Source organism: Rhizoctonia solani, chromosome 3, assembly GCF_016906535.1.
Source record: "Rhizoctonia solani chromosome 3, complete sequence".
Lineage (NCBI taxonomy): Eukaryota > Fungi > Basidiomycota > Agaricomycetes > Cantharellales > Ceratobasidiaceae > Rhizoctonia > Rhizoctonia solani.
The window spans coordinates 3089954-3104146 of record NC_057372.1 but is presented as its reverse complement, the minus strand read 5'-3'; the positions used below and the strand labels follow the sequence as shown (position 1 = coordinate 3104146).

The 14193-nt window shown below is 47.3% G+C and overlaps 5 protein-coding genes across 5 annotated transcripts; 3 read left to right on the top strand and 2 right to left on the bottom strand.

Moving 5' to 3' along the window:
* Positions 1–482: 482 nt before the first annotated feature.
* Positions 483–2931, top strand: RhiXN_03405 (heat shock protein 70 kDa 12A; the record flags this gene model as incomplete). Its single annotated transcript, XM_043323222.1, has 12 exons — positions 483–602; positions 651–789; positions 851–1155; positions 1216–1324; positions 1389–1535; positions 1589–1810; positions 1892–1971; positions 2021–2127; positions 2190–2388; positions 2447–2597; positions 2656–2828; positions 2890–2931. 12 exons carry the CDS (start codon positions 483–485, stop codon positions 2929–2931), a joined length of 1794 nt encoding a protein of 597 aa, XP_043178718.1.
* A 542-nt stretch (positions 2932–3473) lies between these two features.
* On the bottom strand, positions 3474–4243 carry RhiXN_03404 (spindle assembly checkpoint protein; the record flags this gene model as incomplete). Its single annotated transcript, XM_043323221.1, has 3 exons — positions 3474–3759; positions 3816–3945; positions 4018–4243. The coding sequence occupies 3 exons, from the start codon at positions 4241–4243 to the stop codon at positions 3474–3476; spliced, it is 642 nt and encodes a 213-aa protein (XP_043178717.1).
* Positions 4244–5983: 1740 nt separating this feature from the next.
* Positions 5984–10893, top strand: RhiXN_03403 (major facilitator superfamily transporter; the record flags this gene model as incomplete). The annotated part of the gene is made up of 17 exons (XM_043323220.1): positions 5984–6349; positions 6438–6617; positions 6763–6852; positions 6912–7061; positions 7133–7344; positions 7408–7662; positions 7721–7842; positions 8858–8926; positions 8985–9126; positions 9184–9338; positions 9422–9571; positions 9630–9946; positions 9997–10050; positions 10107–10149; positions 10201–10316; positions 10377–10723; positions 10788–10893. The coding sequence occupies 17 exons, from the start codon at positions 5984–5986 to the stop codon at positions 10891–10893; spliced, it is 2874 nt and encodes a 957-aa protein (XP_043178716.1).
* Positions 10894–11220: 327 nt separating this feature from the next.
* RhiXN_03402 (uncharacterized protein) lies at positions 11221–12267 on the bottom strand (the record flags this gene model as incomplete). Its single annotated transcript, XM_043323219.1, has 1 exon — positions 11221–12267. One exon carries the CDS (start codon positions 12265–12267, stop codon positions 11221–11223), a length of 1047 nt encoding a protein of 348 aa, XP_043178715.1.
* A 525-nt stretch (positions 12268–12792) lies between these two features.
* Positions 12793–14180, top strand: RhiXN_03401 (uncharacterized protein; the record flags this gene model as incomplete). The annotated part of the gene is made up of 9 exons (XM_043323218.1): positions 12793–12883; positions 12934–12977; positions 13027–13099; positions 13161–13195; positions 13254–13362; positions 13411–13542; positions 13593–13728; positions 13779–13887; positions 13938–14180. 9 exons carry the CDS (start codon positions 12793–12795, stop codon positions 14178–14180), a joined length of 972 nt encoding a protein of 323 aa, XP_043178714.1.
* Positions 14181–14193: the final 13 nt, after the last annotated feature.

Below are 14193 nucleotides of genomic sequence, written 5' to 3'. Positions count from 1 at the left end.
ACAGATGTGCTAGAATGCTCAGGCAACACTCCATATCTATTAAACCTGAGCAAGCACTAGCAAGTCACCAAAACCAGGGAGCTCCGGGTCTTGGGGGTCCCGCAGAGAAGCCACCGGTCTCGATGCCAAGTATAGTAATGATCGATGAACGTCGTTATAGCCCCAATTCTTGGCGGGTTTACACATGGCTATTTCTGTCAACTGATCAGGAAATCTAAACGGTCCAACCCTCGTGGGCAACAATGAATATCGGCTTCACACACAACTCTGTACAAACTCTGAGTGCTTAAACTTGTTTACTTCCACCACGTACCATGCCAACTCCCATTGACGACGTGCCCTGGGGAGGAAAGCCTGAGTTCGTAGTTGGCCTCGACATTGGGACAGCACACAGTAGTGTAACATTCTCTTATTTACAACCAGGCTAGTTCCCCCTCCATTAACTTGAGATTTGAGAGAGCTGAGATCTGAAAAAATGGCATATGTCCATAGGGAGAGTACCTTTGCCCGAAAGGGTGACTCACTGGCCAAGTGCAGCTGGATTCGGCGGCACTGATGAGGCAAAGACTGCTTCGAAATTATATTACGACAAATACAACCAGGTTCGTTAACTTCGGCTGATATTGTATTTCGTTCGTTAATCCAAGTAGCTTAAAGTGGCCGGAGCTGAGGTATATACTCCAAGAAATCGGCATGCTGCCAAAGACCAGGATTGGCACTTGGTTCGGTATTTCAAGCTCTTCCTCCATCCTCCTGCAATGGCAAATTATGAAGATTTCAATTTCGAAGGTGATTAAAAAACCGCTTCAAAAGTAAATGTATAAATATCCACTCACAAACTATTTTTCAGCCCTTCCAGCTGGACTCACTATCGAAACCGTATACGCAGATATCATAAGATATCTACTCGAACATACCAAGAAGCGTATCAATGAAAGATCCGACATGGAAGACTGGGAGGAGCTATCCCGCAACATAACCTTGGTCATAGCGCACCCAAATGGGTGGGGGGTCCAACAGCAAGCCAGACTGCGATCTTCTGTGGTCATGAGTGGATTTATCGGAGGAGATGATTCTGTACGGCGAGTTAGGTTTGTCCCAGAAGCAGAGGCATCGGTACACTACATACTATGGAAGCAATATAAAAATCTCGAAGTAAGTCTAAGCCTTATGTTTGGCCTAAATTGCTTATGCTCGCTATGTTTATCTACACAGCCGGGAGACCAGTTCATTGTCTGTGATGCTGGTGGATCAACGGTCGATACTGCGGCCTACGTAGTTCAGGGAGTAGCTGAAGGTGAGATGACGGGTGACCGTAATCCCGGTACGTTGGTTCAGTGCTTGCACATCATCCCACACCGGTAATGTCATCTTGGTCTTCTCAATAGAGACAGCGACTGTGACCGATGCGAAGAAGGGCATACGTACCCGCCTAACTAATGCATTCCGGAGTAACAAATCAAAGTCAGCCACTCCCACCGCATTTTATTCCCCCACTCCTTCAATCCGCCTCAAAGAAGTCAAGCCTTCAGATTGTAAACCACCACGGAAGCTTTTTGCTGGCAGTTTTTGACCTTTATCATTTTAGGTCAACCCGCCGGAGGCATTTTTGTCAACGAGGCATTTATCAAATACCTCAAAAGTATCTTGAATGCTCAACCTCCAGAGCAGCAGCGAATGGTCGAACAGTTTATACAAAAGGGAGAAGAAAACTTTGAGCTACATTGCAAGCGGGAGTTCAACACTGGACCCGAGGCACAGCAATATTATGTCGTTGAAGCAGGGGTTTCGCTTCCGGAAAACCCCGATGGTATATGCAAGATAGATTCGCAAGTTTGTTCCAGTACAACAAATATTTATCTGTTATTAAGTTCACTTGATCACAGGAAAGTTGTTCAAAGCTTTTTCGAGGATCCTGTGCGGGGTGTGATTAAGAGCCTACATAAGCAGTTGGCAGGTATGAGGCCAAAGGTATGTTTCGACTCTGTGCTCCTTTCTAGCTTACTCATTCTGTGCTTAGTACATATTCCTGGTGGGAGGGTTCGGCGCTAGCAAGTATCTACGGCGGCGGGTCGAAGAAGAATTCCGCCCATGGAATATCCGAGTGTTATTCCTGGACGATACCTAGTACGTGCCCCATCATTCTAAAAAACATAATGTTCCTTAGCACGCGTGCACCTTATTAATAGTGGTAAAGCTGCATCGGATGGCTCTATCATTTGGTACGTTAAGCAACGTGTCGTTGGGAGGGCGGCGCGCATGTCATTCGGGCTGAAAACTATGGAACCATACGACCCAGAAGTCCTGGAGCATGTGCACCGCCCGACAAAGACCTTGGCAAATGGGATCCCACATGTAGGCGGAAAGTGGAGTCAAATCATTGCGCGGGTAAGTGTGACAGGTATATACGAGGGATGCTCATCTCGCGATTATGTCAATCTGGCAGAGTCAAATGGTAGATTGCAATCTCGTTATCAAAAAGGCATACGAAAGAATGTACGAGTCGTTCAATCCCGACTTGGGCCAGTTTACGGTCGCTTTATATGCATGGGTAAATGAAGCGACGTCTCCTCCAGGCTGGGTGGTAGATTCGAATGGTATGCCTAATTCGCTTCTTCGCTATGTACTTTCAGAGCGTGCTGAATTGCTTTTAAGATAACATGATCGACGGTTTTGAATTGGTTTGCTTCATTAGTGCTCAGATTAGTACTATGGAAGGTGCTCTTCAGAAGGATCCGAGCTCAGATAACTGCTGGAGACTCGGTTTTATATTATGTATCGAGTTTGACGGGGTTGAGCTCAAAGCGAGATTGGAATGGGTCGAAAAGGTGACCGAAGTGCCTGGAAATACAAGATACCCATCATTCAAAACTTTGTTCTGTTCCGTAGGGCATACTTCGAGCAGGGCCAGCACAAGTGCTCGTCAATTAGAATACGCTCCGGACCACCAGTCAAACTACACCGTATTATATACTAGCATGAAGTAAATCAAAGGCCATATAATTATACCAATATAAGTATTATCTGATCTCATCGTCACCAAACATCGGACACGCTGGCGATTTCTGAATTAGCCAGAGTTGCGAAAGATTGAGTGTGTATATGCGCAAAGAAACATAGAAGTTCAAGCCATAACTCCTTTCTCATATATTATTAACTCCTGGGCTGAGCCTCCAGGTAGGTCTGTGTTGGACCTTGGATTGAGCAGGGAATGAAGAACATTTGACTTTTTAACGTATTTACGTTTACCTACTGATATTTCCACAGGACACGACTTGCTCCTGTCTCATATCCGTGCCATGTTATTGAGCTTTGGCTTGGTTGAAATCATTGAAGGCATCCGGTTCGAGTAAAACATTAAATGAGTAATGGATACATCAACCATGGGAAAAGAAATAAAAGAAGAGGCATCGACCAAGAATTAAAGTATTTATACGAAGATCCACGAATTCAAAACTACCCTCACATCGTAATCATGCGTTGTCGCCCGTATAGCGATAAGCCACCATTGCTTCGATCCGATGTAAGTCTGTGCTAAAGCTCCGAAGTTTGACTTGTTGCGCTTCGGCAGCTGGCAATAGATGCGCATCCGAGCCTACCCATTCACCGACAGGAGCCTCGCCGCTGTCTCTTGTATAAGCAAGCAACTTGAAAGTAGTAGGGTCATAGTGATCAGGTAGGAATGTGATAGCACTGGAGATCTGTTTTAAGATAGCACGAATTTCCGATTGAATTTCCGAATCCGGTTTGGAAGGGGCACTAGGTAGCGAGTGATGGGCGTCAATAAAAGTGAGAAGACGTGGAAAATTACTTACGTTCCTTCCAGCACGCCGGGCGCAGCCTCCGTGACGTGGATATCGAACGTCCACCTTTCTAGTGGCTCGCCCGTCTCTCGTGTTAAAATAGCCAACACGATTTGTGAGACATCGCCCTTCATGATCCACTCTGGAAGTAATGTCAGAAGGGCAGAAGTGATGTCAATTTAATGCATCGTAAGGTTTGAGTACGGAAACTCACCATGAACTTGCTTTAGCACGTTATCCAAGTATCTTTCTAGAGCAGGGTCTTGGCTAACTAGTAGCGTTTGCCCATATTTTTTAACAAAATGAAAATCATCCTGAGGATAGACGCCACGTTGATACAGGATTGTATACGATGCGTATTTCAGAAACTCGGTGACGATCTGTGTAGAGCCTTTGAGGGTTATGGCCTTTTTGGTTTTCGAGGAGAGTTTAGTGGCCATAACAGACTAATATCCAAAAAAAAAAAAAACTTGTGAGAGCGGATGCTATGGCTATGGTTGTGGTCGCGGATAGCAGAAAGGCTGCACACGATCACGTGCCCGCGTTGCATTGTTTGAGTATTTGTCATGCTAGTAACAATCAACCAGAGGCGGGGTTCATCCATGGAATCTCTTCCGTTTAACTCCCAGCAAAATTGGGAGTTAATTTGGAACACCAATTTTATGATACAAGGCATAATCTCAACATGGTTTAGAGGCACAATTCTTATGTTCATTTAATCGCTTTTTCTGGAGTGCTGATGAGTTCTCGGGGTATATGATCGTGCCCGGCTCCAGCTCGCGCTTAGCGTGTTACATCATGTCACACTCGAGTTGACCGACTCTTGCATAAGTCTGGTCAATCTGACTATGTATTGTTATGTAATATACACCTACTATCGCAGGCACTCTCTGCGTCAGAACCTGCTGGGGAAAAACTCCCCAGGCTAAAAGGAGCCTGGGGACAGAGCCTCAAAGGTTGAGAAACATGATAGATAGTCTCCTTATTGGTGTACTATGGCTCCTTGCTCACACAGGCTGTCAAGGACTCAACAAAAGCCTGTGAGTTACATTGATAGTACCCAGATCACCATGGACACAAACGATGACTCCGGATCTCGAAACACCAAATTCTCTCAATCAAACTTCATTCAGTTGTCTCAATTTATTACGTGTTTTATACCATAAATTTAGCTTCTTGTCCGGTTTACAAAGCTTTTATGTAAATGGTCCAGGGGAAGTCGTGATATTTTGCATCGATGAGCATAACTAGACCCCCTAGTATACATAACGGTATCATTGGTATTCGTACCCAGACCTTAGACATTAAATGCACGACATGGGACGAGAAACCTTCGATTCCTATAGCACAGTTACGCAGCATAACATTCTTTTGACGAGATTCGGGGTAAGTCAGGATATTTCGAGCAATGTAAGCCAGCTGCAGTTTGGCCAGGAGAAGCATCTGTATTGAAACACTACGAGTAATAAGAGCTACAATTAAACGAGGCTGATGGCTCTGCGAAACTGCCTGTATGCGTAGCAATGATGTCCGCAAGAGGTGCATATCTCTACGGGGGCCCCAAGAACCCGGGAGCGCTCTGGAGTGCTCCGGTTTTGGGAACCTCCTCGTTAGGATCCGATGAATCGGGATTGCTCGGCGAGCACTTAGGAGCCCTCCACGAGTTCTTCCGAGCGTCATACCAAACGCTCCGGAATGCTCGCCGACAAAAGCGAGTCCCGGAGCGCTCCCGAGACTTTTGGGGCCCCGTAGAGTACGAGGACGACAGCCAAACACAAATCACTTCAATGCTTGTATAACCATAATCCAGACTTTCAACGTAAAAGAGACTACTTGTTCGATCTCATGAATAGGAGCAAGCAAGAAACCCCCAGTCGCACAATGTGGTAATTAGTGAGCATGTTGGTGGAGATTTTCCATTAACTAATAAGAGAATACCCTGCATAAATTTATCATTCGGGTAGTGAGCACAATTGACTCATCTCTGGGAACTGTCTGAATGGCGAGCATAACAGGGTATGCCAGTACCACCGTTGCGCTAAATTTAAATCGTGACATGCTTAGGAGAAAAGCTGGATTAAGCGGGATTACACGGGATTACACGGGAATCAAACGGCACAATCAAACGTAAAAGAAAGGGTCCATCTCGGGCGCTTACAAATGAACCGTATATAGGCAGGATGCATCATGTCAACAACCTTGATTTACCGGAGGCTGCCCGTGTAACTAGATTTTTCAACATGGACGCGCCCTCTGATGCTCGCACACGTCCAGAAAATCAGAGTCGTGACTGGGATGCCCAGACCGTTGGCGACTCAGATCCAGCTACACGCATTGCTTCCCAAGAAAAGTCCATCCACCAGCTTGAAAACCCTCCCTCTGCCCCCGAACCCCACTCGCCCCACTTCCAAGAAGGAGGCATCGACGGCTGGAAGGTCGTCCTTGGCTGCGCCTTGATATCCGGTCCTTCCATCGGTCCGTATCTTCCCAGCTTTTCAGCACTTGCTCTGGCTAACACCTCCCCTCGCTCTCCTTCCAGGATGGAAGTAAGTGTGCTCTTCACTGTCCATACCTACTACCTCGACTGACCATACATACCTCTCACCCCACAGCCTGATATGGGGAGTGTTCCAGAAGTACCATGCTCAGCACTTTCTAGCCGGCACTCCAGGAGCTACGCTCAGTGTCATAGGCTCGCTTCAGAACGCAGTCCGTCCGACCTCCTTGCTCTTGATCCATCCAACTGACATCAGCATGCTCCGACTAGCTAATGATGACAGTAGCCTTTGTGTCTGGCAAGTTCGGAGACAGATAGTGAGTCGCTACTCAGCCTTCAAACTGAGCTACGCACTCAGCGCTACTCACCTCACTCACGCGTTCTCTCGCTCGCACAGCGGGTACAAGGTAGCTACATGACTATATGCGCGTCGTTCTGACGCTGACACCGATGCTGGCTCAGATGTTCATCGCAGCAGGCTGCATTGTTGTCTTTGTCGGCCAGCTGCTCGCAGCCTTCTGCACCAGCTTGTGGTCCATCTTTCTCACTCAGGTGAGTCTCATTTCTCAGAGCATAGAGGTAGGCACATGAGTCATACCTCTCTCACACAGGGTGTCTTGCAAGGCGTGGGATGCGGTCTGCTGCTGCCTATGGTCTTTGCCCTGCCGTCCCAGTGGTTCAGCAAGCGCCGCGGAGTCGCCACAGGCTTCGTCATCGCCGGTTCGTCCTTTGGAGCAGCAGTCCCGGCACTCATCGTTCAGGTGCGCATCATATCCCAAGAAGCCGCACTCTAACACGACTGCTGATTGATCTTATCCGAATTGCCAATCAGGAGATGCTCAGCCGGATTGGCTTCAGGAAGACTCTGCTAATCTACTCCTTCGTCCAGGGCCTGACCATGCTGCTTGGCTTCCTGCTTGTCAAGGTTCGCCCGTCGGCGTCTGGTCCCAACAAGCCCGTCCGCGAGATACAGTGGCTCGACAAGAGGTACCTCGCTGATCCTACGTTCTGGAGCTGCTGGACTGCCCTGTTCTTTGCGCTCTTGTGAGTCCTTGCGTCTCTTTCTCCAGCGTTTGCAATTTCTGGGCTGAGCCGCCCCACACTCAGCGGATACATGTGCCCGTTCGTGTTCATCTCGGTCTACACCGGCGAGAAGATCCCGGCGATCTCCAGCCGACTCGCCAACCTGCCTATCCCAATCATGAGCTTCGCCAGCGCTATCGGTCGGATTGGTGCTGGTCACGTGGCAGACCGGATCGGGTTCATGAACGCGTTCATACTTGCGATCACCATCAGCGGGCTGTCTCAGCTTGTGCTGTGGAACGTTGCGGCAGAGACATATGCGGGGATCATGGTGTTCTCGTAGGCAGTTCTCACTTTCGTGTGCCGCATAGAGCATGGTACTAAGGGATGAGCTCAGGGTGGTGTTCGGTCTGACAGGACCTTGCTTCTTGAGCTTGGTGACACCGATCGCGGCTACGCTGTACGGGACAGACAACCTGGCGACTCTGACTGGGCTGTTCAACATTGCGAATGTGCCGGGTGAGTCGTGTGCAAGGGCCCTGAAGCGTGTCAAGACGCTGAGGATAGTGTATATGCGGTGGCGATGTAGGGATGCTAAGCGGACCGCCGATTGGAGGGGTTATACTAGATGGCGCAGGACATAGCTGGCATGCGCTGGCTGCATACAGCGGCAGCATACAGATACTGGGCGTCGCATGTATGCTTTACGGTAAGGGGTCTTGGTGTGGACAATGCTTATAGTTGAGTTGACCAATCCCGTCCCAGCGCGGTTCAAGAAAGACAGGAGACTGTTCGGGAGAATATAAACAGCGCTGAAGCAGAGTAGACCGGCTGTCAGTAGTATATAGAGCTATAAATATATGCAGATGTACGCTATACGACCGCTTGTACGCTACAAGGCTTGACGAGCCTGCCATATTCATCTTTGATTATGTAAATTGGGAGGCGTGTTCGTGCCGAAAATGTTACCCAATTCTATCCCTTCTGTCTGAGGTTTGCTCTCCATTCCCACTCCTCCGATTTTCGAATACCCTACGGAATGTTACGCCAGGAGTCTGGCTTCGACTTCATATCAATAAGAATAATACATGGCTCGTAGTACAGCCAGGCTTGGTAAATTGAGAGAAATCAAACTAATGTATGTCATTTTAAAACAATCGTACCATTTGTACTGTTCTTTCAAAGATCGGGAAACGGGAGTAAATTAAACAAAGGTCGCTACTCAATTGATGCTAATAGTTCTGCCATCATCGTTTGCTCCTACCAGTGGTGCGAATTTCATTTGACCTGGTCCAAATCAAATTATAACATCTCCCGGACTAATCTCCCAAATTCGACCACCATCATGCTGCAGATGGAAACTTCTCCGTCAAAGTCTATTCCGACCGGCCCGACGACTTCGAATTCGCGCGCAATATTTAAACTCACATTCTGACAGAACCAGACAACTCAACGTTTTTGTGATTTACTCTCCGCCTCGACCTGGTCCGACTCGTTTATTGTGCTCATAACATGACTACAACAATATCTGTAGACCCGGCGCACATCATCGCACCAGTCGATGATAGACTGTACTCTGGTTTCATCGAGCATCTGGGTCGATGTGCGCCGCTTAGCAAATTCATGAATGTTTTATCTAACAAACAACTGGATCTGCGTAGGTATATACGGCGGAATCGTCCCGGACCCCGAGACTCCCAAGGATCTCATAACTTCGTCTGGGTTCCGGAAGGATGTGTTGCATCTTTTGAGAGATGAATTGAAGGTTCCAATCGTTAGGTGGCCAGGCGGAAACTTTGTCAGGTTGGTCCTATCCTCTCATCCTTGCTCATGCTAGCACTAAAACCAGCCAAAATCTAGTGCATACCAATGGCAAGACGGAATAGGCCCTGCATCAGAGCGTCCTCGCAGGCCTGAACTCGCCTGGGGCTCTGAAGAAAGTAATTTGTTCGGGATGGACGAGTACATGACGTGGTGCAAAGAGGCAAAGGTCGAGCCATATATCTGCCTAAACAGTGAGTTTTTTCTATCCTCATCCCCTATTTGGTTCCTTTGGGATTCTCGGTAAATGAAAACGTGGCTAATAAGCTTCTTGTAGTGGGAACTGGAACTCTTACTGACGCCCTTGCGTGGCTTGAATATGCGAACGGGACTCGAAACACCTACTGGGCCAACCTGCGCAGGAAACACACAGGAAGAGATGAACCCTATGGTGTAAAGCTTTGGGGCTTGGGTAATGAGATGTATGGTATGGACCTTCTCTCGCACCATTCTCGACCTGGTGAATTGATTTGGTTCACTTTTAGGAAAATGGCAGATTGGTCAACTACCCGCCAAAGAATACGCTCAAAAGGCTCACCAATGGGCTCACGCACTTAAGTCTATGGATCCCTCGATTGTTCTCATCTCATGTGGCGAAATCGGAGTCTCTTCATGGGACTACGAAGTCTTACAAAAATTGGTCCCATGGGTCGACTATCATAGTATCCATTTGTATACAAGCCCTGGCCCGGACATCGATTTCAAAGATACGAGTTTGAGGGCGCGATACGAGAGGAATGTATTTGGCCCAGCAGCTGCAGAAAAGGCCATCGATATTTGCACAGGATTGATTGATTTGGCCGTGAGTATTCAACTAACCTGTTTCTGCACTTGGTCTAAATGGGTCCGCAGCGGATCGAACAAAATGTACCAAAGCAAATTAAGATTGCTTTCGATGAGTGGAACGTGAGTTTTTTTTATCCTCCGCTTCCATGCTATCCATAAACAACGTTTTTTTTTAGTCTTGGGACTTTACGAAAGGGACGCCCGAGAATGGATTGGAGCGTAGGTCATTTGTTGTTGTTGTTTTTTTTGTTTTACTGAAAGCTTGCGCAGAAATATACGACCTCTCCGACGCTCTGGCAATCGCATCGTGGATGAACGTTTTTATTCGAAAGGCCGACAAAGTAGCGATTGCCTGTATTGCTCAAAGCGTCAATGTCATCTCACCGGTATATGACATCCACGTCGCCCTTTCCCGTTCTCCAAACTAAATAATTCTTCTCGAGTAGATTATAACGACACCTACGTCACATATTCTTCAAACAATTTACCATCCTTACTACCTCTTCGCCAAATACATGCGATCCGGTACCGCCATATCTCTCGCGCTAACTGGCCAAGCTACTCCCCAGTTCCAAGGCCAGACTCACCCCTCATGGTCCCAGTTTACCGCTGGGCCCCAACCCTACTTGGATGCGAGCGCCGTATACGTCGAAGGTGGAGAAGGTGTAGGGAGCGTGAGAATCGCGGTAGTGAATAAGCATTTGGAGCTTGCACTAGGTGCTTCGTTGAGGTTCCCTGAGACGCTCGTCGGAAGTGGGAAAGTCAGGGTCGCGCCAAATACGACAAATTTGAGGTATGGGCCGAGATGTGGCGCGGCGAATACGATCCAAACTCCGGAAGCTGTGAAGGTTGTGCAGACTTCGGAGAATGGGATGCGAGCAAACCGATCGTGTTCAAGGAGCATTCGTTCACACTGATGACATTTACGTTCGAGAAGGCCTAGATGGTGCCCGAGTGTACTAATGATAATAAAATGAATTTATTGCTAAGGAAAATGGGGTTGTGTATGCATTGCGCGAAGCAACATAATTGTACATCGATATAAAAAAACCGGGCTCTAGTATTGGTGCTCGTTTGTGGATCTATGGTAATTCTGAGGCGAAAGAACAAAAAGAAGAAAACCACAAGCCACCGAATATAAATCGCTCACAACATGGGATTAATCCCTGCCAACATCTCATCGCTCCATGTCCCCATCTCCAACGCATACAAAATTTATCATCAACCTCGTAAAAGATATCCCAGTTTCCCCATTCAGTCATGGCGGGGGATACAACGGTTGAGGGAGGTTCAGAGGGGATAGGTCCGTATCATCGTAAAGGATAGGGTAAATACCAGGAGTATTGGCGCACCGGGAGAATAATCGGCTATAAGATTGTTGGAGTGGCCCCTGGGCGATTTGTCGAGCATACCGGCTGATTGTCTGGGTACTGTTGCAAGCATTCTCCAAGTACCTCCTTCCAACGCTACAGGCAGTCCCAGTCCCAAACCAGTACTCTCATTGCTCCTATCTTTAGCTTTGGAATCAGTCGCAGGGGGATCGGCATCCTCCAACGGACAGGTTACCAAATCAGACCAAAGCTGAGCTTCCTCTTCGGGAGACAAGGGGTGTCCAAAATTATCCTCGAGTGGCGGAACTTCTGCCGAACATCCTACTATATCCGGAATAGGCTGATTCGAATTGATAGGGACCATGGGAGTCAGGTGGGGTGGTCGAGGCGAATATTGGAACCCATGCTTGTGAAACCGAGGGGAATGATAGGTCACAGGACCTGATGTAACCGTAGATTTACCCCCTCCTGGCTGTCGGACCACAAAAGAAGTCGCTCGAGTAGGTAATCCAGGACGTTTCGCAGCAGGTTTGTCTTGTTCAATAGCAAGAGATTGAAACGAACGAAACTTGCGCAATCCAGGCCTTCCTTCGCGTTCAGAATCATAGCCCCTATCATCTTCCTCCAACTTCGAGCATCCAAATGAACGAATTGCATATGGAACTGGACGTATTGGATCAGGGGTCGCAATTTGAAGAGGTTCGGAGAAATGAGCAGGGGCTGGCATCACTGGTGTACGACCACACGATCCATTCTGGGCTTCCTTTGTCCTGTGCTGAGTACATTGATCCTCGCCAGTTAGTTCTATCTTAGCCCTCAGCGGAGTCTCAGGCGGCGTATCGTTATCGGTCTCTGTAAACCCCTCAGAAAGATGTGGGTTCGAGTCAATATCCGAGTCCGATTCCATCATATTCGACCGATGTAGGAATGGGCCGAATGCGGGTTCCAGTGGAGTAAAATCGTCGTGGTGGAAAATGCGAATAACGACTTGGGGAGAAGTAGACATGGGGTATCGTGGTTGTGGTTGGAATATCTTCGGTATAGGGGATTCTGATGTGCTGAATTAGCTGATGACCAATCGTCACAATTGGCAACCGGGAGCTCCAACCAGGTATTCGATTTGTCTGCATTAGTCGCTTGGTGATATCCACCTGGGGCCACTTGTCCTTCAATTGAATACGAATCTGGTCAAGCTGGAATTGGCTACCTAGAAGCAAGGCTCGATACTCCATTTGTCCATTCGATATGCGCTGGATTACAACTGTTGCTATCTTCGCTAATACTGAATGGAAGAATGTGTTTCTCGAAGGCATACTTGACTATAATTGACGGTGCCAGCAGTACAACGCTTTAATTCCGCCAAAGAATATTCCTGTTTGACTCAGCCGTGTCACCAATCTAGACCACCCCTTACGAAACTATAAGAACCAGCTCGAATCATAATCGTGTGATCCCTACTACTGTTGTCTTTCAGACCTCTTTAGGGTACCACTCGATTTTTTGTCTACTTTTGGAGTGGAATGGGAGGCCGATGGCTAGCGAGCTTGAAATTGCTTTCTATGATGCATTCTTAGGGCATTGCTTCAGTGCCGCGGCCCTTGGGTTACTTTTCTATGATCATAGTGCGTTTTAAAAATGATACAATTGTCCCCTTTGCTGAAAATGATTACAGTTATAACATTTGCGGACGAAGTTAATCTTATATGGCCAGCCAAGGTGCGTTCCCTGACCGGCGTAGTAACGCACAACTCAAACTGGCCTATAGTTTGGAGTGGTCAAGTTTATTTTCTTCGTCAACCGATACATTGGTTCGGTTTGGATTGCTGTTGCGTATACGGGTGAGTACTTGCGTCGACCTAATGGCCATCCGTTGGTTAAACCATACAATGTTCTCTGCAGCCAGCTCTGGATTCGCAACTTTTCTCACCCCTTCAGTAAGTCACATTTCGATACCCAATCATGGGGCGTACTAATCCTGTGAAAAGTTGTAAGCACACTGCACTGGTTACACTTTATCTCCCTCGACCTAAACATTCTAGTTGCCGTGCTTGGATTGTCGCAGATACCTACATGGAGATAACGAATATACAATTATTGAATTGTGAGTGAAGTGATTGAATGGTTACTCGGTATTAATTTCATTGTGTAGTCATAATCAATATTCGTGTATACGACATTTGGCAAAGTCGACAGCTTGCATTTTTGGTGTTGATACCCCTATGGATTGTCCATCTCGTTGTGGATTATACTGTTGTCACCATCAACGCCATTCGTACTTCCCGTAAGTGGAAAAGAACCTTCGTACTATTGAGAAAGGCTGATTATTTCCAGCCCAATATGGGTATTCACCTGCCATGAGTATGTGCACTGCTGACCCAAGGGGATTATGGATTGTTTGGCTGAATGGAATCGCCTACCATTCTCTCATATTACTTCTTCTGATATGGATTTGGTTATCGACTCCTAGGTAAGCACGAAATTCGGCTTAGATAATACGTAACTAAACATCCATAACAGAACCGAACAAACACCACTGGTGCGTCTTGTCTTACGAGACGGGTTCATATACTTCGTTGCAATCCTCTCTATGATGATGTTCAATTTGATGGTTTGGCGTTACGCTCGGGTGAGTATACTGGAACGATGAGTGTGTCCTCACTGATCTCTGTTGCATAGCCATCAATGGTTTTGCTTCCATATCACGTCGTATGGGTGTTCCTCAACGGCTCTCTCTCACGGATTCTTTTATCATTAGGAAGTGTTCAAACATCTGAGGAATGGGGGCAAAGAGCAAAGCTGAGATTCATACCAGGCCAAATCGAGCTTGCCAATGTTTTCGGTCAAGAAACAGTTCCAACCTACATAATCAATGACGAGCACGGCAAGCTTATCAAATCTCGTACTGTGCAGGTTATGTAACACATAATTGTAT